Source organism: Hippopotamus amphibius, chromosome 16 (genome assembly GCF_030028045.1).
Source record: "Hippopotamus amphibius kiboko isolate mHipAmp2 chromosome 16, mHipAmp2.hap2, whole genome shotgun sequence".
Taxonomy (NCBI): Eukaryota; Metazoa; Chordata; class Mammalia; order Artiodactyla; family Hippopotamidae; genus Hippopotamus; species Hippopotamus amphibius.
This window is the reverse complement of record NC_080201.1, coordinates 55,334,158-55,360,701: the sequence shown is the minus strand read 5'-3', so window position 1 is coordinate 55,360,701 and position 26,544 is coordinate 55,334,158. Positions and strand designations below refer to the sequence as shown.

At 54.0% G+C, this 26,544-nt stretch overlaps 1 protein-coding gene across 3 annotated transcripts; it reads left to right on the top strand.

Annotated features, from left to right (window-relative positions):
* Positions 1 to 573: 573 nt before the first annotated feature.
* Positions 574 to 24,911, top strand: EXOC3L2 (exocyst complex component 3 like 2). 3 transcript variants are annotated; one of them, XM_057710588.1, is made up of 11 exons: positions 574 to 601; positions 6,972 to 7,516; positions 10,580 to 11,201; positions 12,785 to 12,896; positions 13,856 to 14,160; positions 14,366 to 14,476; positions 15,884 to 16,019; positions 19,303 to 19,425; positions 19,874 to 20,029; positions 20,849 to 20,970; positions 23,122 to 24,911. In XM_057710588.1, the coding sequence occupies exons 2-11, from the start codon at positions 6,988 to 6,990 to the stop codon at positions 23,399 to 23,401; spliced, it is 2,496 nt and encodes an 831-aa protein (XP_057566571.1). In that variant the 5' UTR covers positions 574 to 601; positions 6,972 to 6,987; the 3' UTR covers positions 23,402 to 24,911. The 3 variants fall into 3 exon arrangements, with proteins under 3 accessions (XP_057566571.1, XP_057566570.1, XP_057566572.1); XM_057710587.1 differs by lacking the exon at positions 574 to 601 and adding an exon at positions 2,652 to 2,697; XM_057710589.1 differs by lacking the exon at positions 574 to 601 and having other exon boundaries at positions 6,973 to 7,516; positions 13,856 to 13,957; positions 14,060 to 14,160.
* Positions 24,912 to 26,544: the final 1,633 nt, after the last annotated feature.

Here is a 26,544-nt window from a genome sequence, read left to right as displayed (position 1 = left end):
AATTAAAAATTAAATTACGCAAACACAGAATTAAATAAATTATAACAAAGATAATAAATACTCATCACCTCCTAATTATTTTACCACATTTTACTCTTGTGTGTGATCCTGAAGTTATTTACACCTATTGTAGTCACATCGTGAAACTGCTATGTAAGCGGTGGCTGCATATCTCTTGCACCTCAAAATGCTTTCAGTGATGTCACCCTGATCGCTTGAAAGTAGCCATGGTGGAATATTTACACCATGGAAATTGGCAAGTGCTACAAAGCAAAGCTTTCCACCCTCACTCCCCAGAGAGCTGGTTGTTCCACATTTAACAGCCTATCACTGGTTGATACTATCTGCCACATCCACTCACAAAGGTTTGTGCCAGGCTCTGAGCACTTTATCCTTACTGCCACACCATGAGATTGGACCATCTTACAGAGGAAAAACCAGGAAAAACCACATGCTAAAGGTCACAGCTGGTGAGCAGCAGGGCTGAGATTTGAACACAAGTGTCACCAAACTCCAGAACTTGGGCTCTTAACCACTATGATTTCCTGTCCCTGGATAGCAACAGTAGCAACCTCTGTCTGCAACAAATTAATGAGACTACGTAAGTAAAGTGCATCATGAGAGAACAGCTTAGAATTTCTTAAATGGATGATGTTATTATTCAGCAAATGGAGCCTGAGGAGTCTCAGGGATGGTAGGAGGCAGAGAGGGAGTTCAGGATGTCGTTCTAGAAGCTTTGGGATACCAAGAGTTCTGTGGGATGACGGGTGGGGTCCTGGGGATGGGATGGGGCTGAATCAGCCTAATTCCTTCCTAGCCCTAGCGCTGAGAGCTGCAGTTCTCCGATACACCACACGGGGGCAGAAGATCACCTCCCTACCCATATTTGCCCACCACACTTCGGGGTTCACCCTGGCTCGCCAGTTCCCAGTACTGCCCCCACCCCATTTCCCAGATGGGGAGACTGAGGCTTAAAGAGGGGAGGCTACGACACGGATGAGCCTTAAAAAATTATGCTTAGCGAAAGAAGCATGCAAAAGACCACTTATTGTATGATTTCATTTACATGAAATATTCAGAATAGGTAAATCCCTGGTGACAGAAAGTAGATTCAGGGTTACCAGGGGCTGGGGTGTGGGTAGTGCAGAACGACTGCTAATGGGCTACAAGGATTTCTTTTTGGTGAAAATATTCTGGAATTAGATAGTGGTGATGGTTGCCACAATCTTGTGAATATACTGAAAACCACTGATTTATACGCTTTAAAAGGGTGAATTCTATGGTATGTGAATTTTTTATCTCAGTAAAAAATTACGTTTAAAAAAAGAGGGAGAGATCCAGCCAACAGCGGCCGCGGCCCATAACAGGCCATTTTGGTTCCAGTTTAGGCTGCCTTTCAATTACCACAGGTCCACATTGATTTGGGGAGCACATAATCTGTTTCTCCCCCTCCCCGCTAGGCCACCAAACCAGCCCCTTCCCCAGGGCCCATTGTTTGGCAAATCCAATCCTTGAACTGAAGCCTTCAGACCTTGGAATCTTAACCCCTGATGCGCTTATTTTAACGTGATGTTCACACAGCCCTCACTGGGGCTGAGGGAGGAGCAGTGATCCGGAAGCCCAGCCCCTAACCCTAATGCCAGCCCTACCTCATTGCAACCCCAATTTTGCTGAGGGAAGTGATCATTCTCTCAGGCCAAACACCTGGGCCCGAGCAGCCAGGGGGCCACCTAAACCTAAAACCCAGCTTTAAAAGTCACCCTAATCCTGCATCTCACCCCATCCAACCCCCAACCCATTCCCAGCTGCAACCGACCTGCCATCTCCATCCCCAACTTCCAGTCCTTAGTTCAGATCTATCCCTATTGGTGCATTCGGTTAACAGATCTTTACTGAGCACCTACTGTGTGCCAGGCGTGCATCTAAGGATATCACGATGAACAAGGTAAGCAAAATCTGCTTTGAATTTACATGCGATTGGGACAGTCAGAAAATCTACCAGGGAGCCAGAGGAATTTGATCATTTCAGATTGTAGAAGGTGCTATAAAGGAATTGACGAATCAGAGCAATGTCCCCGGGCGGGGGGGTGGAGAGTGGGGGAGTGCAGAAGTACTTTTGCTGGTCGGGGAATGTCTCTTTTGAGGAAAGGATGCTGGAGCTGAGACTCAGATGATAACGAGGAGCGGGGATAGGGAGACCCAGGGACAGGGGCTTTTAGGCAGAGAGAACCGGAATTCCAAAGCCATTCTCAGGCTGCTCCCCTTAGGCCTCCAATCCCAGCCCCTGGGCCCAGCAGACTCTTCCTCCCTGTCTTTACCCCAGAGCAGGGAACCCAAGAGGGAGCTTCAGGCCCACATCCAGTAGGGGGTGTCTCCAGGGGGTACCCAGGATGGTGTTGTCACCTTGGGAGGTGTGAAGAGCAGGCGGGGAGGGGTGCCAGTTCCGGCCCAGGGTAGGGGGTGAGGGTGGGGACCTGACTGCAGACTTGCCCTTCTTCCCAGCCAAGCCACAGCCTGGCCTAAAAGGGCAGACAGATAACAAGCCCTTCCCGCCCCTGGCCCCAGAGAGGGAGGGGTTTCCTGACAGGAAACTGACCTCCTCTAACCCCCCCTCCTCAGATCCAAGCTCTCAGCAGTCCTGGCTGAAGTAGCCTCAGGACAGGACAGCGGTAGGGACAGAGGGACATTGACAAGGAGGTGAGTGTGTGGGGGGAGGGGGCAGCATTCACACGCCCCCCGGGGCCCTCTGAATTCCGGGCTGGATCAGAATTTGGGAGAACGTATGCCCTAAGCCAGGAGAAGCTGGGGGCAAAGAGAAACTCTAGGGCCTGACCTCGGGAGGGTGCCAGCCAGCAAGAGGGTGGCAGGAGAAGATGGGAACAGGAGGAGGGTGCAGGGAAGACTCTGGGGACTCTGCCGATCCAGGCTGCCAGGGAGCCAGGGAGAGCTTGGCACTGCCAAGGGAGAAGCGAGACAAGATGTCGTTGGGTCAGAACTCTCTGAGTTCAGGTGGGAAGGCTGAGGCCAGAGAGAGATGAACGCTCTGCTCCATCCCCAAGAGATGGGGTCTTGGAGATGCAGCGGGGACAAGGGTTGTGATGGAGATGGAGCAGGAGACAGGGTGAGGTTGGGAATGAAGATGTGGGTGAGCTTGAAACAAGCTGGGCTGGTGACGGAATTGTTTGGGGGCAAGGTCTGGATTGGCATGGTATTCTTTTAAAATATTTTTAAATTTATTTATTTATTTATTGGCTGGGTTGTATCTTCGTTGCTGCATGTAGGCTTTCTCTAGTTGCGGAGAGCGGGGGCTTACTCTTTGTTGAGGTGCACGGGGTTCTCACTGTGGTCACTTCTCTCGTTGCAGAGCATCAGCTCTAGGCGCACGGGGTTTGGTAGTTGTGGCACTCAGGCTCAGTAGTTGTGGCGCACGGGCTTTGTTGCTCCACAGCGTGTGGGATCTTCCCGGGCCAGGGATCAAACCCATGTCCCCTGCACTGGCAGATGGATTCTTAACCACTGCGCCACCAGGGAAGTCCTGGATTGGCATTGTATTGGACACAATTTGCATGGGCAGTGCCCTGATACAGACACCCGGCTGGAGGTGATGACTTGTGCAAACATATCAGCCTGCCTGCAGAGGGTTTGGGACTTTGGGGAAAGGCTGGCAGCGAGGAAGAGGAGGAGGAGCCCAAAGAGGGAAGCTCCGGTGGTCAAGACATCCTGCGGGAGCAGGGAAGCTGGGGGCTTGAGGGATGCCTCGGAAGTGAGTCAGGGGCTGGGCACTGGGAGGCAGACGAGGGGGCTGGAGTGGGCAGGATGTCGGAGTCAGTTTGCAGAGGTGGGTGTTGGAGCCAGGAAGGGGAAAGACGTCGGGGCCAGTTTTGGGAAAAATGTTGCAGCCAGGTCTGAGGATGTTGGAAATGGTTTGGTGGGGGGATCCAGTTTAGGGGTGGATGTGGGAGCCAGTGTGGGAATGTCAAATCTAGCATGGGTGAAAAAAACCCAGTTTGAGTGATGCTGACTTCAACTGGAGGGAAATTGGAGGCCACTATTTTGAGGGGAGGTGGAGATTTTTTCGAGGGGGGATGATGGAGTCAGTTCTGGGGGATGATGGAGCCATTCTGGGGATGAGGCATGTGGAGGCCAGTTTGGAAGCTGAAAGACAGTGTGTGAATAGTGTGTGTGTGTGTGTGTGTGTGTGTGTGGAGGGGCTGGTATCGATTGCCCACAGCCATGGGGGTTCCAGGCAAGTGTTGCCATGGTGACTTCCTCCCTGGGGGATCGGGGACCATGGAGACTGGAGAGAGGCTGGGACGGTGTTTCTAGGAACAGGAGGCTTGAGAAACAATGGCTAAAGTCTAGAGGCTGAAGTCAGGGAGGAAAGAAGGGGGGTCTCCACCAGGAAAGGAGACGTTCTTGCCCAAAGCTCAGCCAACTCAGGGCCCCTTCAGCATCACCCTCCTCCCAGGCCCCCCCCCGGGCACCCCCACACCCACTGCCCCATCTGGTCCCTGTCCCTAACCTGCTCAGAACCTGTCCCAGTTCAGAACAACCTACGTGTCCAGCCATAGGAGGAGGTGCAAACATCTGATACTTTACACAAATCTGTCATAGCCACACAGTGGAATAGTATGCGGCACTTAATTAGTGCCACAGAGATGCACATGGGTAAATCTCACGTGGAAAATGTGAGGGAAAGAAAAAAACCAAGTTGCCGGGGATACATGTAGTATGATGGTATTTATAGAGAGTTTGAAACCACATGAAGCAATATGTTATTTCTGCCTACCAGTCTGGGTAGGCACAGGGTCAAAGTCAGCTGGGCTGGCTTTCCTTGGGAGAGGGCTAGAGAGGGTGGGATCAGGGAGGAACTTGGGGGGCTTCAGTGCATTTGCAATGCTTGAGTCTTAGTTCCCTGACCAGGGACTGAACCCATACCCTTGGCAGTGAAAGTGCAGAGTCCTAACCACTGGACTGCCAGGGAATTCCCTGCAATGCTTGATTCTTTCAAAAAAAAAACACCCAAGAAACAAACTGAATCCAAAAGAGTGAATGTTTGCATTAGATGCAGCTAGGCTTGTAAGCACAGGGGTGTTTATTAAATTTGTTTTCTGTACTTTTCTGAATGTTTGGACTATTTCATCGTTTTCACAAGTGCCCCTCCCTGGCTGCCAGTGCCCTCGGGAGAAAGCCCGAGCCCTTCCTTCTGGCTTTCAAGGCCCTGCATGGCCTGCTCCTTGCTGACCTCTCTGGCCTGACTTATCATTCCTCCTCCCCCATACGGAATGAAGTCCTTGTCTCCTTCCTTTGTTTCCTGTTTAGTGCCCACTCATTCCCAGAGTGCCTGCCCTGGGAGCTGGGGACACAGTGGTGACCCAGACAGCCCTGCCCCTGCCCTCATGAGGCTCACAGCCCCGTGGGGAACATAGACGTATCCCCAGACAGTGATGATCCAGAGTGGGAGTCTCGGGCGGGGGGGCGGTGCACCTGACTCAGCCTGGGCATCTGGGAGGGCTTCCTGGAGGAGGCGGCTTTGGGGCTGGGTTCTAAAGCCTGAATGGAAATGGACAACAGGTATCCATGTCGAAACAGATGCTGAAACCCAGAGGACACTGGAGTAAGGAGGAGGAGAATGTAGGATAGTGCTGGTGAGGGGTACAGCTGGCAAGCAGAGGGCAGGGCATTGAATTTTATCCCGAGGGCACTGGGGACCCATGGAGGGTTGAGAAGGGAGAGGGGCAGGTCTGAGCCTTAACAAGGTCCTCAAAGGTAGACTGGAAAACTAGAGGCTGGAGAGCAGGGAGGAGGCTGCAGCAGGGAAGCAGGAGGGGGCTTGGACTGAGGGAGGGGCCGCGAGAAAGAGGAAGGAGACAGGGATTTTAGGAGATGGAATGGGCAGGACTTGGGAAGCTTCGAGCCCCATGAGGGCAGGGACTGGGTCTGCCTTGGCCACTGCTGTATCTGGGCCCATGCAAATACCTAATCAGTGTGTATGTGTGTGTGTGTGTGTGTGTGTGGTAAAATCTACATAAAATTTACCATATTAACCATTTTATTTATTTATTTATTTTTTTTGGCACACGGGCTTAGTTGCTCCGCAGCATGTGGGATCTTCCTGGAGCAGGGATCGAACTCATGTCCTCCTCATTGGCAGGCAGACTCCCAACCACTGCGCCACCTAGGAAGCCCCATATTAACCATTTTAAAGTGTACAATTCAGTGGCATCTAGTACATTAACAATGTGTCAATCACCACCACTAATTCTATAACATCTTCATCCCTCTTAAAGGAAACCCTCTACCCATTAAGTGGTCACGCCCCAGTCCCCCTCTCTTAGTCACTGGCAACCACTAATCTTCTTTCTGTCTCTATGGGTTTGCCTATTCTGGATATTTCTAGAATGTCTGCTGAAGAATGAATGGGGTGGGGTAGAGGAGACAGGGGTACTGACTGCACAGAGGAGGGGAAGCAGGTGCCCAAGTGCGTGAACAGGATGCCTGGGTAGACGGTGTGGTGGGGCCTGGGTCCCCATGCAGTCTCTGCCCTTCACTGGCTGCGCCATCTTGGGAAAGACCCTTCTCCTCTCTGAGCCTGTTTCCTCATGGAGTAGGAGGGTCCGCTAAAATGAACACCCCAGCACAGGAGTAAGGTAGGGGAAGGGTCTGAACGCCAATGGTCAGGGGAGAGAACCTGGGATCTGGAATCAGACAGACCTGGGTGTGAAACCTGACTTTGTCCCTGAATCACTGTGGGATCTTAGGCAAATGCCTTTGCTCTTCCGAGCCTCAGTTTCCTAATCTGCAAAATGGGCATAGTGATAATACCTCATGAGATTGTGCAGACTCAAAGGGTAAATAAGTGCTCAGACCAGTACTTGATACACATGCCCCAAAGTGCTGGGTACACAAAGGCATCGTCGTCAATGCCACCCATCATCAACACCACCAATGGTCCTTTATTTTCTCCCCAGGTCCCCTCCTGTCAAAATGCCCATCCTGAAGAGTCTAGGGGTGGCAGACTCTAAGGTGCCCCGGGCAGGGACACTGCCCCTTAGGTCCTCTCGGAACCCCTTTGAGGAAGTTTCAGGGCTGGAAGAAGAGGAGGCTGGGGAGCTGGGAACCCTCCCCAACGGAACATCATGTCACCGCCGCGCCACCCTGGAGAAGCTGGCAGGCCTGGCCACCTTCCGGCTGGGCAGAGCCCCCGGCCGGCGGGCGGGCAGCCCTGGGGATGGGCAGCTTCGCTCTTTCCTGGGCCGTGTGCTGACACCGGGGATCCGCAGGAGCTCAGCAGATTTCGGCTTCCTGGCCAGGCTTCAGGGAACCCGAGCCCAGGGCGACGAGCAGGCGGCTGGGGAGGCTGCGCGGAGGCTGGCCTTCCTGAGACTGGGGCGTGGGCCCAAGCCCCAGCCCCGGCGGGCATCACTGGCCGAGAGGGTGGTGCCCGCAGGTGAGGCGGCTCCCGAGCCCCCGCCCAAGGTCCCGGAGCCCCCAAAGATGAAGGAGCCTTTGTCAGGTGAGTCGGGAGCCCTGGTCCAGACCTGGGAGAATCACACTGTCTCCACCTGGGACCCCACCCCCCATTCACATCTCCAGCTTCCATCTACCCACCTCCATGGACATGGCCAGCCCGTGCCCCCAGCAGTCCTAATCTCCACCACCAAGCTCCAGCTTCAGTCCCATCCCCAATCTGTCCCTCTCTCCACCTGCCACCTTCCACCTCACCTCCTCGTCCAGCAACAACTGAATCACCAACTTTGGTCTCATCTCCTCCAGTCCCCTCCCTGTCCCCAGTTTCAACCCTCTATCCCATCTCCTTTCAAAGTATCCACACGTGACCATGACCTTAAGCTCCTCTCTAACTTCCACAGTCCACCCCATTCCCATCCTTAGCCCCAACTTCGGCCCCAAACTCCAAGCCCCACCTCAACCACCTCCTTCATCCCCAATCTCTTCTCCTCTTCCATCCCACTCTGAACCCCAATCCTAACTCCAACCCAATCCTAAACCCCCAGCCCCAGCCTCCACCTTCAGCGTCATCCAACTTATGTCCAAACTTCATCTTCAAACTCACCCCCACGCCCAACATCTCCCTCCATCTCCCAACTACACCCCCTCAGATCTACCACCACTTGTGTTAATTTCCTGTTAGTACCACAAACTGGCTGGCTTAAAACTATAGACATTTATTCTCTTACAGTTCAAGAGGTCTGAAATCAAGTTGTTGGCAGGGCCATGTCCCCTCTGAAACCTGCAGAGGAATCCTTCCTTGTCTCTTCCAGCTTCTAGTGCTTTGCTGGCCATCTTTGGCGTTCCTTGCCTTGTAGCTGCCTCCCTCCTACCTTCCATCCGCACACGGCCTTCTCTCTGTCTGCACGTCTTCTTTGCCTCTGCGCACGTTTACCTTGGTGTCCAAGTTTCCCTTCTTATAAGGACACAAGTCATAATAGGTCAGGGCCCCCACCCTACGACCTCATTTTAACTTGATTACCTCTGTAAATGATCTATTTCCAAACAACATCACATTCTGAGGCACTGGGGGTTAGGACTTCACGTATCTCTTTTTCTTGGGGGGGGGGTGGGGGGGGCGGACAAACACAATTCAGCTCATAATGCCACCCCTGTTGTATCCTCAACCCCAATACCAAACCCCAATGTCTTCCCCAATGCCTGTTCGGTTTCCAGCCATACTTATTCCAACCCCATCCGCCATCTCCACCTGAGGCACATCCACATGCTTATTCCCAACCCATCCCTGTCTCCAAACACCATCTTTAACCTCATCCCTATGGCCAACACCATGACAACCCATGCTATGGCCTGTTCCTCTACTCTCATCCCATCCTCAGTCCCATTGCCGGGTGCAGCTTCAACCCTTTCCCCTCTTTATTCTCACTCCCAACCCCCAACCCCAGGTCCATCTCAGCATCCCCCTTCATTCGACTTTCCCAACTTTCTCATTCAGTCCTAGTCACACTCCCAGCCCCCATTTTCAACCTTAACCCCAGACTCAACCTCTTAATCCCGTCTCCACCCCCATCCTGAGTCCCAATCCGAACCCCCCCATTTCCAACCTCTAACTTCAACTCTCCACCTTCCTAACCCCAACTAACGCCCAGACTTCTTCAAACTCACTTCCATCTCTACCCTCCTTCCATCCTCAACTTTCACCTAAACTTAGCTCCAAGCCCACCCCTACCCTAAACCCCAGATGACATTCTCAATTCCTTGCCCATCTCCCTCTTCAGATTTCAGCCCCAACCTCACCCTAATCCTAAACTCCTGCATCCCCACCCCCGCCTTCATCCCTATCCTCTTCTCCAGCCCCAACCCTGTCCCAATCCCCACCTTCATTCAACCCCATCGCCTACCCTGTCTCTATCCCCCTGCCCATCCCCACTCCTACCCTCCCCCCATGGACAGCCCTTGCTGCCTCAGCCCTGGAGAGCCCTTTCTTCCTCCTGATGCCCTCCACATCCTGCGCCAGAGGCTATTTCAGCCCCTGCTCCCTAGGGACTGGGAGGGCACCGCGGGGAGGTGAGAAGGGGGTGACTGGAGCCCCCGCCTTCTGGAAACGGATGGGCAGAAATAGCACTGGCCAGGAAATAGTTTCTCTGCCAGGGAGGAAGCGGAGGGGGTGGAGGTGTTGGGGGTAACCCTGGGCCACTGGGACCCTGCTTCTGCCTTCACTCAGGGGCCTCCCAACCCCATGACTCCCCTCTCCTGGGGGACTGTGAACTCATCAGAGAGCCAGATCACCCCTACAGCTGCCCGCACCCCCCAAAGGCCCGTCCATCTCTGGTCTTATACCCTCTTCCCGCCTCCATGCCCCCACCCTGCCCGCAAGTGCATGGGCTCTCTCCGCTGAGCTCCGCTTACCTGGCTCGGACTGTCCTCCCTTGCCTCCCCACTTCCTCTGATGCCTTTCTTTGACCCTGATGCCCTTTTTCTATCCTATCTGCCCTCAACTCCCATACCTCCTCCCCACATCCTAACCCCTGATACTCTCTTCCTACCCCTGACCCCCTACCCCAAGCCCTAACCCATTCCTTCTTCCTCAACCCCTAACCTCCCACTTCCTCTGACTCCCCCGCATCATACCCTCTTCCTAATCAGACACCCTCTAGTCTTTTGACCTCCTTCCCATACCCAGACTCCTTCTCTCATGGCCAAGCCCCCTCTTGCCTTCCCTAACCCTCTCCTGTCCCCTCCCCCTTGTCCTGGCCCTCCCCCTTGCTGCCTCCTCCATCCCCTCTCCCCCTCCTCCCCTCCCCAAGCCCTGACCCCTGCCCTCTTTCTCTCCATTCTCTCCCCCTCCTCCTTTGACTTCGTCCTCCACCTCTGGGCCCCCCTCCCCCACCAGCCCTCAGCTTTCTCCTCCCCCTCCCCTTCCTAGGCCCCCAACCCCTCATCTAACACCCTTCTCTCTTCCCCTTTTCCTGAAATGCCCGCACGTCTCTCTCTGCCCCACACCTTTCCCCCCTCCCCTGACCCTCTTCCCCTCGCCTCCTACCCCTTTCCATCCTTCGCCCCCTCTGCCCCGTTTCCCAGCCCCTGACCTCCCGCCTTGCACCCACAGTGCTGGAGATCCTAAGCTTGATCCAGCAGCGCGAGCTCGCGCGGGCCGACGAGCACATCTTGGAGCTGGAGGCCGAAGAGCTGGCGTCGTCGGGGGGCAGCGCGCCCGGGCCGCCCAAGGCCGAGGGCGCGGGCGGGGGCCGCCGGGCGCGGGACGTGGCTCTGCTGTACGAGGCCCTGCAGCGCGAGCTGTGGGCGCTGGTGCGCGAGACGCTGGCGGGCCCCGGGCTGGGCGCGGGCGCCGTGGCGCAGCTGGGCCAGGTGCTGGTGCAGGAGGAGGCGGCCGACGGGCGCCGGGGACCCGAGGCGGCCCGCAAGCTGCGCGCCCGCTGGGCAGAGGCTGTGGCGCGTGCGGCCCGGGAGCGCCTGGAGGCGGCGGCGCCGGGGGCGACCGGGGGCCTGGCCGGGCAGCTGGAGGCGCTGCGGGGGCGGCTGCTGGAGGACCTGGGCGTGGTGCGGGGCCGCCTGGCGCCCTCCTACCCCGCCGGCCTGGGCGCCTTCGGCGTCTACCTGCGCGGCTACCACGGCGCGCTGGCCGAGTGGATCGGGGTCGCCGCCCGCCGGAGGCTGCCGCTGGCCGACCGCTACGCGCTGCTGCACTGGCATAACCAGGTGTACCCCAGGTGAGCTGGGGCCTGGGCATCGGCTGTCCCAAGGTCGCGTAGAACCCTCACTCCCCCACCCCGCCATCCCCTCCAGCCTCGGCCTCTTCAGATCCTAAGGACCCTGGGCCTTCAATCCTAGAACCTTAACATCGTTGGCCCTTGCAGACTCAGCACTGGTGACATTTCCGACCCGAGAATCTTAGCGCTCTCCACGCTTCCCGCGCTAGAACCTCAGCGACACGGATCCTTCCCGTCCTAGAATCTTAGCATTGTTTATGCTTCCAGTCCAAGAACCTTAGAATCCTCAACGTGTACACTCTTAGAATCTTAGCACTGCCTACCCTTCCAGTACTAGAAACTTAGCACCAATGACCCTTCTGGTCCTAAAATCTTGGCACAGTTGACCCTTAGAATTCTAGAACCTTTACATTGCTCTCGCCTTAGACCCTAGGGCACTAGCACCCATGACCCCTCCGATCTTAGAACTTTAAAATTGATGACACTTTCAATCCTAGAACCTTAGAACCCATAAGCCTTTGAATCCTAAACATTTGCTTCATTTTTTAGCCACACTACGCAGCTTGTGGGATCTTAGTTCCCCAAACAGGGATTGAACCCACGCCCTCAACAGTGAAAGCGTGGAGTCCTAACCACTGGACCGCCAGGGAATTCCTCATCCCCTCTTTGGATCCTAGAACTTTGACACTGTCAATCCTTCCAGTTTTAGGGTGGTAGCGCTTTCAGTCCCTTGCATTCTATGATCTTAGCATCTAGAACCTGAGTACCATTGACCCTCCCAGTCCTAGAATCTTATAACCATCAGCCTTTGGATCTTAAAACATTTCCATTCTTGTGGCTAGGAGATGGAATACTGCAACTAGTTATGAGTAGGTAACTACCAGCCTCAGGGAAAAGAGAGTTAGCCATACCCAAACCACACCGTGGAGGGTAGTTCCTCATCAAAATCAGGATGCCCTCTCCAGGAGAATGGGAAGGATATGATGTTACCAATATTGATACCCCCTAGATCCCATTTGGGAATATCTGTTCATGACACTTGCATGCCATCCGTGAGAGATGGAGCGTGGGATAGCGAGACATGAGTTCAGTCTGATTTGTAGGAAGATGGGGCTTCTGGCTGAGAAGATGCCACGAGCAAAGGCCTGGTGTGTGTGTGTGGGTGGTGGGGAGGTGTGGGGAGAGTGATGGTGGAGCACAGGCTGGGGCATGCAAGCAGGTAGAAGCCGGGAGTGAGGACTGGACTGGCAAGGCCTCTGGGGCTAGGTGAGATGGTTGGGACTAGGAGCAGAAGTGGAAGGGAGCTTCTCTCTGGTGAAGCTCTGGTGGGTGAGACCTTGCGTGCCATATCAAGCCTGGTCTTGCCCAGACACCATCCATCAGGGAGCTGACTCAGAGAGCTGGAGCCAAGGGAGCAGCAGTTCCAGAGGCTTCCTTTGAGGCATGAGCAAAGCTGGCCCCAAGCAAGGAAGGGAGCGGCCCAGGTCACAAACACACAGGCTGTGAAGGGGTGGGGATGGGGAGGGATTCAGCGCCCAGCCCCACCTCTCACAGACCCCTCTGTCTCTTCCCCCCACCCCCAGAGAGGTCCTAGGTCTGGTGGACATGGTCGCCCTGGAGAACGGGGAGCTGGGGCCCCTTCTGTCCCCCGGCACCCTTCGTGGCTTGGAGGATGAATGTGTCACAGACGTTAAGGTACCTGGAACTTGGCATTGGTGATTAAGGAGCGGAGGTGCTCTGCAGAGAGAGAGGGGTCACGCTGAACTTGGGGGTCTCTCCCCACCCCTCGTCCCTATTTCCATCTCCCCTTGCCCTTTGTGGACTTCCAGGTTCCGTCCAAAAGACATAGAAACAAGCCCATACTGATCACGTCTGTCTCATGTTCAGTGTATCTGAAGCACCCAGCTGGACGAAGACACTCAGTAAATGTTCAATACATTCAGACACTTCAAATCTTCCAGCACGAGAAAGTCAGTCATAGAACCTCAGCTCACAGACTCAAAAACTCACAGAAGGAGGGCATCAGAGCATCTCTGCATATAAATGGGGCTGACAGTAAACATGGTTAATAACATGGCTGGTCACAGGCACTGCTGAGCAGAACGGCCTAAGCGATAAACATCCATCCCAGCCACAGAAGTGTTTCTGGTCTAAAAGCCAGTCCTGCCCCAGCCACAGAAATCAGAATCTTTGCAACTTGAGAGCTTTGAATCTTGGAATCCAAGAAGTCTAGATTCTCAGACTCACTGAATTGAAGACAACATAGGACCAGAGAATCAGAGATATGTAAACCTTAGAATCCCAGACCCTTGCAATTTTCAAATCATAGAATTTGGAAATCATGAAAGAATTGTTTTGCAGAACCTGAGAGCAGTCCTAGAATTATCAGATAATGAGAGAATAAACCCTTAAGCCCTCTGGCTATTAGAGGGAGGAGGCTTAAAACCACAGACTTTTAATATCAAGCGCCAAATTGTAGACTTAGGAATGGAAGGGGTTGGGGCAGTTTTCTGGGCCAGCCTCTCTCCCCAGCGTCACCTCGATGAACTCACAGGTAGAATCCAGACTTGCTGGGGGCTGAGGTGCGGGAGAAACGGAGGGAGAGGCTCCCGTGGGCTCTGACTCCTGCCTCTCTCCCCACTTCCTCGCTTCAGGCTCAGACGCGGGCAGCCCTGCTTCGAGTGCTGCAGGAGGACGAGGAGCACTGGGCGAGCACGGAGGACTGGTCCAGCGGCCTGGCCCAGGACGTGTGTGAGGTAGGGGCAGGGAAGAGGAAGGAGAATCAGCCGGACTGTGGCCGATGGGAAAGGGGGACCTCGCTCCCTCCTCATCCCTTCTCATCCCCCTGGACCACGCAGCTGCTGGAAGAGCACACAGAGCGAGCGCCTCGCATCAGCCAGGAGTTTGGGGAGCGGATGGCCTACTGCTGTTTGGGGGGGCTGGCAGAGTTCCTGCAGAGGTATGGAGGGCTGGAGGCAGGGCCGGGGTGGGGGTGGGGCATCTGGACCCGGGATCCGGCGGAGAGGAGAGATGAAAGTGAATCAAGTCAGGGTGGGCAGGGGAGCCTCTGTGGGGATCACAGGCTTTGCTGGGCTGAGTGCCCAGCCAGGGGACCCTTATCCGGCGGTGCTCCATCTGCCATCCTCCCTTTCTTCTCCCACCAGCTTCCAGCAGCGCGTGGAACGATTCCATGAGAACCCAGGAGTCCGGGAGCTGCTACCCGACACCTATATCAGCAGGACCATCTCCCTGGTCAATTGTGGCCCCCCCCTGAGGTGAGAGCACCCACAGTGTGTGGGGGAGAGGGCCAGTCCAGGGTGACAAGCTGAACTGGGGTGCCCGGATCCTGGGTGGGGATTTCAGAGCTGGCCCGGAGAGACATATATAGGGGACCTTAGAACTATAAAACCTGGGAGTCCTAGAAAGAACTGTAGCATCACAGAGCACCAGAATTACAGAGTAATCAGAACCTGGGAGTGTTAGAATTACAGGAACCTGGAAGCCAGATTCTAGGAATTACATTTTTTTAAACATTTTTATCTTATAATACTTTGCTTGTACAGTATAGTTGATTTACAACGTTGTGTTAATTTCTGCTGTACCGCAAAGTGATTCAGTTATATTACTTTTCTTTTTTATTAATTGATTTTAATTGAATTTTTAAAATTGGGAATACATTCAAGATACAATAGGGCACACAGTGAAAAGCCTCCCTCCCTCACTCCTCCCCTCCAGTTATTGCTAAAGTCTCCCATGTCTTTGCAGGGCTGTTTGATACATTTACCAGTAAATATGTGTAAATAAGTGTATATATGCATAGGCACACTGCATGCATATGCATAGTTATACATGCATATGCATAGTTATGCATGCATATGCATAGTTATGCATGCATATGCATATTTCATAATATACAAGTGAATACATTACTATATGCGTACACATTATTCCTTTTCCTTTAAAAAAAATACGAATGGTAGAATATTGAACACATTCTGTCCTCTTCCCCTTAACACCTTGGAGATCTTTCTGTTAGCACCTGAAGAGTTCCCACCAGCTTCTTTTATATTTTTTATACCTGAACCGTCTTCCATGGTTTGGATGGGCCATCATTCATTTAATCTGTCCCCGGTGGGTGGACAGCTGCCTCCACTCTTTTGTAGACAAAAACCTGGCACATCTGTCAACTCCCACAAGTGTGGGGACTCAGGGATACTCTCTCAGAAGGGGGTGTGCTGGCATTTGGGCAGAAAGTGCCCAATTGCCCTCCAAACCAGGTTATTCTCCTTTCAGTGATGGAGAGGGTCATCGACTGTTTCAATTTTCAACAGAAAATGAGAAGGGTAGAAGTTTAGAATCACAGTCCTTTAGAAGCACAGACTTTTAGGATGGAGGCGTCCCCGCTATCACCCAGATAGCACCAGAGAAACAGAGACCAGAGTGACCCTTCCTCCCCACTACATCCCCCAGACTCCCAGACATTCCACAGAACCCCCAGACCCCTAACCCTGATATTTCCTAGCCCCTAGGCCCTCCCCAGAGCCCCTGACTTCCCCCAGCGCCCCATCTGACCTGTCACCCTTGTGCCCCACAAAATAGAGTCTGCTCAAGGGGAGACAGGTCCAGGCCGTTGGGCTGAGATGTTGGGGCTCCTTGACTTTTGGCTCCACGAATCCCCACAGGGCCCTGGCGGAGCGCCTGGCCCGGGTGGGGCCCCCCGAGAGCGAGCCGGCCCGGGAAGCAGCGGCCAGTGCTCTGGAGCGTGTGACCCGACTCTGCCACCGCATCCTGACCAACCTGCTGTTCCAGGAGCTGCAGGTGAGCGAGGCAGTGGGCTGAGTGGGGCCAGGACGGGGGCGCCCCCACCCCATCCTGCAGTTCCTTTCAGCCCATGACTCAGTGTTCGGGAAGCAGAGGGGGTTGGGGGTGATGGCCATGTCTGGGTCCTTTAGGGGGACTGAGGGGGGTGCAGGAAGGAAGAGGTGGGAGGACGTGGTCAGGGGGCGGATAGAGAGCCATCAGCAGGAAGGGGCCTAGGGGACTGGGTGGAGCCCCTCCTCACTGAGGTCCCCCAGATCCCTGCCCAGCCTCTTCTAGACCCTAGAGCCCCATTCACTCCTCTCTGGGCTCCTGCACGTGCCCAGAGGGACTAGGTTTAGAGGTGGGTGAGAGTAGGGGGGCAGTGCTGGTGGGAGTACCCCGGAATGGAACTGAGAGGTGTGTATGTCCCTGATTGCAATTCATGTTCAATCCACGCTGTACATCAGATCATGTCCCACTTCTGTTTAGAACCCTCCATGGTTCCCAGCTCACTCAGGGCAAAAGCCAAAGTCCTCGCTGTGGCCCCCAAGGCTTGCATGGTCTGTCCTTTCCCTCTCTGACCTCATTTCCTCCCACTTTCCTCCCTGCTTATTCCACTCCAGCGACATCCACCCCCTGCTGCTCCTTAATGTGTCAGACTCATTCCAACCGCAGTACCTTTGCATCTGCTCTTCCCTCTGCCTGGATAGCCACAAGCCTCCTTCTTTCACCTCTTTCAAGCTTTGACTCAAATGTCCCCTTCTCAGAAGGACCTCCCCTGACTGCCCTATTTAGAATAGAAGCCCCTGAGACTCCCATATCCCCCCGCTCCTCTCCTCTCCCCCCGCCCTGCTCTATTTGTCTCCAAAACACTTATCACCACCTGCCATGCTACATCCTTTGCTTTTTTTTTTCTTTCCAATCTGTCTCCTCCCATTGGAATGTTCACTTCTCAAGGGCAAGGATTTGTTGGAATGTTTCTAAAATAACTTTTTTATTATGGAAAATTTCAAACATACACAAAAGTAGGCAGAATGACAGAATGACCTCTTGTGGACCAGCTCCAGCAAGTATCAACTCCACCTCTCCCCCCACCTCTCCTGCCCACTGGATTCTTTTAAAGCACATCTCTGACATCCTGTCGTCATCCATCAACGCTTCAGCCTGTATCTCCGAAAGATAAGGAACCCAGCCTTTTAAAACACACATAACAGCAATGTCATTCTCCTACCTAACAAATGGAAGAATCATTCCTTAATATCATCAAATATCAGAATTCAGATTTCCCAACTGCTTATAATTATCAAGTTTTGTTTATCTCATTTTACGCTCTGTCCCCAAGCATTCTCTGATGTGTCCCCAGTGTTCCACCCGGGGCTGGGCCGCAGGAAGGGTTCAGAGTGTGATTGTTGAATGACTAAATGCACAAGTATGGGAATGAATGTGAGTGAATTAGGGAAGGGGGGATGGGGGTACAGTCTTTGTTCCAGGCCCCGCTGTACTGCTTCCAGGTAAGGGGACTTAGGCAAGTGGCTTTCCTCTTGGAGTCTCTGTTTGCTCATCTGGAAAATGGGCACAGGACTTCTCAGATGGCTGTGAGGAAGCAATGGGCTTGTGGCCATAAAGTGCTTAGCTCGGGTCCTGGCCCTTGGGTATTAGCCACTGGGATCTTCATAAAAGTACAGAGTTTATGGCAATGGCAACATGCCCTGCATTGAGTGCTGTACCAAGAGCGTCAGCTCATTTGATTCAAACCTGCTTTCCAGCGACAGCCTACGGGCCTCATTTTTGAAGGCTCAGAAAATGTGGGACAGGAGAGAGCAGGAAGAGGGTGTTGCGCTGAGTGGGAGAGCAACCTGCTTGAGACCCCCATGGACACCAACCCCAGAGGTGTCCAGGCACCTCACACTCCCAGTATCCACCCAACAGCAGCACCCGCTTCTCGTTCCTCCCAGCCTCCATCTCAGGGACAGACCCACTGCCTGTCCCACCTCCGGGATCCAACTGCCTCCTTCCCCTCCCCCCACAGGTGGCCACTCACTATATCCTATGAATCTACCACCTGCATCCTCCTTTCCCTCTCCTCACCCTTTCCTTCTCCTTCCAGATGCCCCATTTTTGCCTCAGTCTTGCCCCCTCCCAGGCATCTCGGTGAAGCACAAAGCTGACCCTCTCCCTCTCCTGCTTAGAACCCGCCATGGATCCCCAGTGCCCTCAGGAGCTATCTGGAGCCCCTCCCAAGCGCAGGAGGCCTGCATGCTCTCCTCCATTCACCTGACCAGCCCCATCTCTTCACTGGGCAGTCATACAGTCCCCAATTAGAAGGGTCCTGGCTTGGTTTAAATCTCTGCTGTCTGTGTCTTGAAGTTCTGGATTATTTTTGTTTTTTTGGGTTTTTTTTATAAATTTATTTATTCATTTATTTATTTATTTATTTTATTGGCTGTGTTGGGTCTTCGTTGCTGCACATGGGCTTTCTCTAGTTGCGACAAGTGGGGGCTACTCTTCATTGCAGTGCGTGGGCTTCTCATTGCAGTGGCCTCTCTTGTTGCAGAGCACGGGCTCTAGGCGCATGGGTTTCAGTAGTTGCGGCACATGGGCTCAATAGTTGTGGCTCATGGGCTCCAGAGCGCAGGCTCAATAGTTGTGGCACATGGGCTTAGTTGCTCTGCGGCATGTGGTATCTTCCTAGGGCCAGGGATCGAACCCGTGTCCCCTGCATTGGCAGGTGGATTCTTACCCACTGCGCCACCTAGGAAGTCCATCTGGATAATTTTTGAACAAAGGGTCTTCCATTTTCATTGTGCATTGAGTCCGTGAATTATATAGATGGTCTTGCCAGCCACACTGACCTTCTTTCTGGTCCTCTGACCCGCAAGCCCATCTGAAATCTGAACCTTCTTCCCACTGGCTTTCCTGTTGGATTGAGCCACTCCCTCTCCCACCCCTCACTTGGCTAATGGTGACCATCTTCCAGGCCTCAGCTCTGGTGCCCCCTCCTCCAGGAAGCCCTCCTTGACTCTCTGTGCTGACTCAGGCATCCCCCCCTGGGCTCCCTCTTTCCAGCAGTGGCCACTCTGGTTGGTCACTGTCTGGGGAACGGGTCCATCTCCTCTTCTGAACTGTGAGCCCCAGGAGGGCAGGGCTGGACTGTGTCTGGCACTGCTGTGTCCCCAGCACCTGCCGCCCTGGTTCAGCTCGGAGCAGGGTTTTGGGAACCAATGTTGAATTGATATGTGAAGAAAGAGGGCGGAAGGGAGGCGAGCTGTGACCCTCTGTGTGCCCACTCTGTCCCATCCAGCCGCACTTCAGCAAGCTGATGCGCAGGAAGTGGCTGAGCAGCTCGGAGGCCCTGGATGGCATCGTGGGCACGCTGGGCGCTAAGGCCCTGGCACTGCGCAGGATGCAGGATGAGCCTTACCAGGTGCGTCTGCTTGTGCGGGGAGGGGTGCGGGGTGGAACCCGGGATGGGGGTGAGACAGAGCGCTGGGCTGGGAGAGACCCCTTCTAGGTGGGGAGCAGCTCTCTCAGGGCGAGATAGGTGGCGCCCTACCTGGGGTCTGTGCGGAGGGTGCCCGCGGGTACTGGGGTGTAGGGCGGGGTGCAGGCGGCGTTGGCGCCTCTGGGAGGTGGAGCTCCGGAGACAGCGGAGAGGGCTGGGATGGGGCACCCTTTGGGGACCGGTAGGAGGTGTCCGCGGGCTGATTAGCGGGGCAGGACATAGATCACCCATCGGGAGTCGGGAGGGGTGCCGGGGGCCGGGGGTGGGGAGGGCTTCGCATTGGATGCCCGGAGCGGGCGCGGGCGGGTGGGAAGCGGGGAAAGGGGGTCACCGGTGGCTCACATCCCCTCGCGTCTTCCCGGGTCCCCAGGCGCTGGTGGCCGAGCTGCACCGGCGGGCGCTGGTGGAATACGTGCGGCCCCTGTTCCGCGGGCGCCTGAGCTGTGGCTCCGCGCGGACCCGCAACCGCGTGGCCGGGAGGCTCCGGGAGGACGCGGCGCAGCTGCAGAGGCTGTTCCGACGGCTGGTCAGTGCGGCCTGGGGGCGGGGGGCTCCGAAACTACGGAAAACTTTGGCTTCCGGGAATCCCCGGACTCGATAGGCGGGGAAGGGGGCTTAGAATAAGACTCTCACCCAACTTGCAGCCAACAGTAACACTCTGATCTTTGCCTTCCACGGGTAAAAACTGGCTTTCGCAGAGCGAGAGAGACAGAGAGCGCGAGCTCTGGGCGCAAAAGAGGAGAAAAATGACCCCTATGCCTTGTCGTGGGGATTAGGTAAATTACTTCCCATTGAAAGGGCTTAGGACCTAAACATAAGCGATCATTATGAGCACAGATCGTCGCTAAATGCAACAGAAACTCAGAACCTTAGCGTTCCCAAGTCCAAGCATTTAAAATCAGCAAATCTTATTTGTACCCAGCGGTTATCAGCAAGACCGGAAGGGTCTCACTCAGCAGCCATTCCAGGAGTTTCTAACCTAGAGTCCTTGGAATTTTCTTTTTCATTTTGGAGAAGATAATTATAGAGTCACATGCAGTTATAAGAAAAAATGCAGAGACATCTCTGGCATATTTTATCCAGTTTCCCCCAACGGTAACATTTTGCAAACTTAGGTTTTGAAGGGTGTCCCCCAGCCCCAAGTTATCTGCAAAACTGGGAGTAGATTATATTATGGATATTTTTTCCCCTCAAATTTCCAAAGGTTCCAGATAACTTCTGACTACAGTCTGCCCTCTGCCCGGTTTTACAGCCGAGAAAACTGCCAGGCGAGGCGAGGCCTTGGGAGGTTGTGGTTTCGAGGGGCGGGGGGTGTTGAGTGTGAGCCCAAGGTCTTCCCCTGCAGGAGTCCCAGGCCTCGTGGCTGGACGCCGTGGTGCCCCGTTTGGCCGAAGTTCTGCATCTGGAAGACACGCCCAGCATCCAGATGGAGGTGGGGATGCTGGTGAGGGACTACCCAGACATCAGGTGAGATCCCCACCCCCCACGCCGGCCGGGTTCCTTTTTGCCCGCGCTGCCGCCAGGCCGAGGTCTCCGGGCGAGCCTTGGCATCCGTCCCTGCGTTTCCTGCCTCTTGGGCGAGGGAGGGAGGCGGCGAGCGTGTCTGACGGCCGTTTCCTGCTGGAACCAGGACATTATTAATACGATTTCCCTCCTTCTCCTGCCGCCGCCGCCGTCGCTGCCGCCGCCGCCACCAGGGCTCGCAAACAAACAAGCTGTCACAGGAAGCCCAGGGCAGGGGGGCGCGGGGGCCGCCCGGCGGCAGGAAGGGCCGGCCCAACAGGGGAGCCGCGGGGGACACGGGGACACGCACGGGCACACGGGCGCACACGCATTAGGACAGTGGCAGGCGCCGTTCAGATCCTGATGGACCATTTCCTCTCTGTGTGATCCTCTCTGAACCTCGGTTTCTTCTTCTAATCCTTGGATACAATAATACTCTTTTCATGGGATTATTGGGGACTGATTAATCATCATCCGTGGTGACAGCAGAGACAATACCAATTCTTGCTTATTGAGTTCTTATGTCAGACCTAAGAAAGCATCTTACGCACCCTCTCTATAAGTAAGTTATTTTAGAATAAAAGCTATTTTAGAAAACCTGCCCACATAAAAGGCAGCACTGTTCTGCCTCCACTGGAGGCAGGCAGAAATTAAGTAGCTGACCTCAAATGTCACAACTAGCCACCAGCAAAGCTGGGACTTGAACCCAGGCAGGAGGCTTTAAAGCCGGTACCTGGCCACCACACAACACTGCCGCTTATACATGGCAGTGGTAGCAGTCCCCCAGTGCTAGTCTGGTAGACAGACGCTCTGTTCCCAGAGACAGACCCCACAGGACCTGGGAGTAAGGCATCAGCTGGGTTTAGGTTGAGGACTTGGGGCTGGAAGTGAGAATTCTGGAACTGGTTCAGGATGGGTGGTTCTAGTTCTAGGTGTGGGGCTCATGTCCTTGGGAAAGCAAAGAGCCCTGGAGTCCCTTGGGGGCTGGGGTCCCAGCATTCCTGCTGGATTGGAGTTTCTGAACTTGAATCGGAACTTGGATATGCAGCTCAGTTTGAAAGGTCTCAAGCTGGGCTGGGAGGAAGGATTCCAAAGCTGAGTCTGGGGGACGCATTTTGCAGCTCAGCTGAGCTGGAAGGTTCTTGAGCCTCATTTTGGAGGAGTGTTTTGGAGCTGTGGGGATACCAAATTTGGGATGTGGGAGAGTGAAGACGCTGAGCTGGGTTGAAGTGGGTGGTGAAGACCCCAGAACTGTTTGAAATGAAAGTTCTGGAAATGAATGTTGGGTTCAGGATCTTGAGTTGAAATATGGTGGTTCTGAAGTTGGGTTTTGGATCTGGGATTGGGAACTGAGACTGGGGAGCAGGGAAGGTTCCACTGTGTTGGGTTTAGGGGTGAGTGTTGTGGAACGGAGTTAGTTTTGAGCACAAAGTTTCTGGTTGGAGTGAGGGTCCCCAAGGTGAATTTTAAGTTCTGGAGGAGAATTTTGGTTGAGCGCAATTCCAGGGAAGGGTTAGAGGTGAAGTGCGTGTTCCAAGGTCGAATTGGGCTGAGGGTTCTGGAAGAGCAGTGGTGGAGAAGATTCCAGACCTGGCGTTGGGGTGAGGTGATGGTTAGGAAGGGGAGGTCGGTGAGTACTTCTGGGCCAGATTTGAGTGATGATGTAGGGCTGTCTGAGATGCAAGTGAGATGACGTTAAGGGTTACTCTTGAGTCTAGAGCTTCAACAGGCATCCCAGAAAGGAAATTTAGAAGCTGTCTGAGCTCAGTTGGGGGTGAAGATGGAAGGTTATTTTAATCAGAAGCTGACATGGGGTGAAAAGGAAGATTCTTGGGCTGGGTTTGGAGGCGAGGGTTCTGGAATCCATTGTAGTAGAAGGATTTAGAAATGCTTGGAAGGGCAGCTCTGGAGGGGGCTGGTATGCAGGGAGGGATCTAGGGGTGCTGGTGGGAGGGGCGGGATCTTGGGGGGACTGATATGGAAGAGGAATTCGGAGGGAGCGAAGGGGCTCCAGAGCTAAGGCAGGTTCTGGAACAGGTGGCCGGGTGGGGTCCACAGGTGGGCTGGGAGTGTATCTGGAGGACCCTGTGCACCTGTCCCCTCCTCTGTCCCCAGGCGGAAGCATGTGGCAGCCCTCCTGGACATCCGTGGCCTGCGCCACACAGCCACCCGCCACGAGATCCTGGCAGTGGCCCGGGACCTGGAGCTCTCTGAGGGGGGAGCCCTGTCACCGCCCCGGGACCGTGCCTTCTTCGCAGACATCCCCGTGCCCCGGCCGCCTTTCTGCCTCAGCCTCCCTCTCTTCCTGGGCCGCCTCCCCCTCTCCCGGCTGGCCTGCCTGCCCCGACGTCGGCCTGGGTCTCCATCTCCATCACGGCCCCGGGCCCAATGCTGAGACTCTCCCAGCTCTGCCTCAGGGCCCGCCATCTCTGCTGCTGACAGACCGTCCTCCCGAGTCCCTGCCTGGGACCACAGACCCCTGGGCCCGAGAGATCCTTAGAGGTCGCCTCACCTACCCCCAGACTCCCCGTACAGGAGAGCAGCCACCAGAAGGAGCAAGGACTTTCCCAAGGCCACGGAACCTGATCCCAGCACCACCTCCCCAGCTCAGTGTGTGCTGGGTGCTGTTTTCGAAGGCTCTACAGAAATATCCCGGCCCCCCACCCCCCTTCCCCTCACCTCAAGGTCTGGCCCCAATCCAATGTATTAAGGAACGTACGATACTTAGAATAAAGAGGTTTCTATTTAACACAAGGAAGGGCTGAGTCCCCAGTGTGTGGGGGGAGGAAGGACCGGGGGCAGGGCCCGGGGCCAAGGGCTTCTCACACGCCCAAGGCCGGGCTAGCGTCCAACTCTTGGGCAGTGCAGTGGAGGCTGAGGGAGGCCCTGCAAGGCAGGAGCAGCTGGGCACCCGTTTACGCCAAGTCCCCAGCGCTGTATGACTCCACAGCAGGCCCTTGGCCTCTCTGAGCCAATGTCCCTAATTTTGTCAACCCCAGAGTGCCTTCTTTCTTGGGCCTGGTGGTTCCACCTTGGCATGCCCCTCCCCCATTCTCAGCCGGGAAGCTGTATCAAGAGAGGAAGGAGGTTGGGGGCAGGGCTGGCGGCATCCAGGGCGCCCTCCTGGGTTGACGCAGGAAAATCTCAGGGTGGGAAAACTTCCAGCCTCTCACCCTCAGCCCTGCCGGATCCTGGTCCCCACGGAGACCTGGAGGTCACCTCCTTGCTGACCCCTGCCCCTCCGGCCCAGTTTGACAGCCTGTGATGGATGTTTCCTGGCGTGGCTTCTTTTTTCTTTTTTTTTCCTGCAACGTCGGAAGGAGGAGGCAGCCAGGGGTCAGCGTGGAGGCTGGGGTTGGAACCGCACGCACATTTGAACTCACGTTTGAAGGTGGGGACTCAGGACTCTTGAAGCCCCAGGGCTGTGTGACACTGGGCAGGAAGCTGACCCTCTCTGGGCTGTGGTTCCTGTCCCTCTCTAGGAATTGCTTAAGCTCTCTTTGCCCGGGACAAGGTGAGATGTCCAGAGGATATATGCACCTCACTTCACGTCCTAAAATGACACTTTTAATGTCATTGATATACAAGAGAGGCGTTGAGGAATGACCAGGTTGCAGTTTGCAGGCATATAATTAAAGATGTACTCATCTCAGTTTGGCAGGGTTCTTTTCTGATTTTGGTGCCCCGCTTAAAAATGGCTGTTTTTGAAATATAATTTACACAGCAGACAATTCATCCATTTAAAGTGCACAATTCTGTGTAATCACCCCTATAGTCAACTTGAGAAAATTTTCATCACCCCTTCCCCAAGAAACCCTGCACCCCTTAACCATCAACGCAACCCCTCTATCCCTCTCAGGCTCTGGTGACCGCTGGTCTGCTTTTTCTCTGTATAGATTTGCCTGTTCTGGACATTTCATAAAAAAGGGATCATAGAATATGTGTGTGTGTGTGTGTGTGTGTGTGTGTGTGTGTGTGGGACACAATGTGAGATACACCCTCTTAACATATTTCTAAGTGTACAATACAGCAGTGTTAACTACTGGCACAGTGTTGTGTAGCAGATCTTTGAACTATAACTTTATGTTCGTTAAACAACCCCTCCTCTCCCCCCATCCCATCTGTTCTCTACTTTGACAAATGAGTATTTTAATTTTTTGTTATTTTTGTTGAAGTATATAGTTGATTTACCATGTTGTTAGTTTCTGCTGCACAGCAAAGTGATTCCGTTATACATATATATACATATTCTTTTTCATATTCTTTCCCATTATGGTTTATTAGAGGATACTGAATATAGTTCCCTGTGCTATAGGGTAGGACCTTGTTGTTTATCCATTTTATATACAGTAGTTTGTATCCGCTAACCCCAAAGTCCTCATCCATCCCTCCCCGACCCTCAGAGTCTGAGTATTTTAAATACCTCATGTAAGTGGAATCATGCAGAATCTGTCCTTTTGTGACTGGCTTATTTCACTTCACATAATGCCTTCCAGGTTCAATCATATATTGTCACAGATGGAAGGATTTCCTTCTTTGTAAAGGCTGAATAATATTCTGATGTACGGCTATACAACATTTTCTCTATCCGTTCATCTGCTGCTTGGCATTTGGGTGGTTTCCGTATATATCTCGGCTATTGTGAATAAATAAGTAATCTTTTGGGTCTGTCTTCTTTCACTTCGCATACTGTTTTCAAGGTTCACCGTGTTGTAGCGTGTGTCAGTGTGTCATTTCTTTATTATGTCATTATTGTCAGGTATATGCCACTATACGGACACACTACATTTCATTTATCCGTATATCAGCTGACGGACATGTAGGCTCTTTCTACTTTTCGGTTATAAACACTGTGCTCCACTTTTTTCTAGATCACAAACATTTTCTTGGTCTCCTGAGAAGCTCTGACCTGACTCTGAGCCTCAGTTTCCACTTTTTTTTTTTTTTTTTTTTGCCTTGCTGCCCGACTTGCGGGATCTCAGTTCCTCAAGCCAGGGACTGAACCAAGGCCACGGCAGTGAAAGCTCGGAATCCTAGCCACTAGGCAACCAGGGAACTCCCTCAGCCTCCACGGGGGTTAAATGGGGGAAAGAGTCCTAACAGTTGCATTAATTTAGCCAAGTGCCATTCTCCCGAGGGTTCACTCAACAAACTTGCAGATTTGGAAACAGAGACCCAGATGGGGTCAGGACTGCAGCGGAAGTCATCATCCAACGAGTGCCAAGGGCAGGACCCCACCTGCTCACCCCAGGCTCTGACAACAGCCCCGCCACCAGGCTTGCAGCCTGGGAGCGCTCAGGGAGGAGGCTGTGTGGGAGACATTTGGCTCAGATCCTGACCCAGGGAAAGCACTGGGAAAACACTAACTGTTTGGATTCAGATGGAGGTGATTTCTGGCTGTGGGACTGTGGCAGGGTGGCAACAGTTTATTAGGTACCTGTTCTGTGCAAGGGGCTCCTGGTGTGTATCTTAAATGCAGAGCATCTCGTGGCACCGGCCCCCTGGCCCTGGGAGAAGGGACTGTTTCTCTCAGGCAGG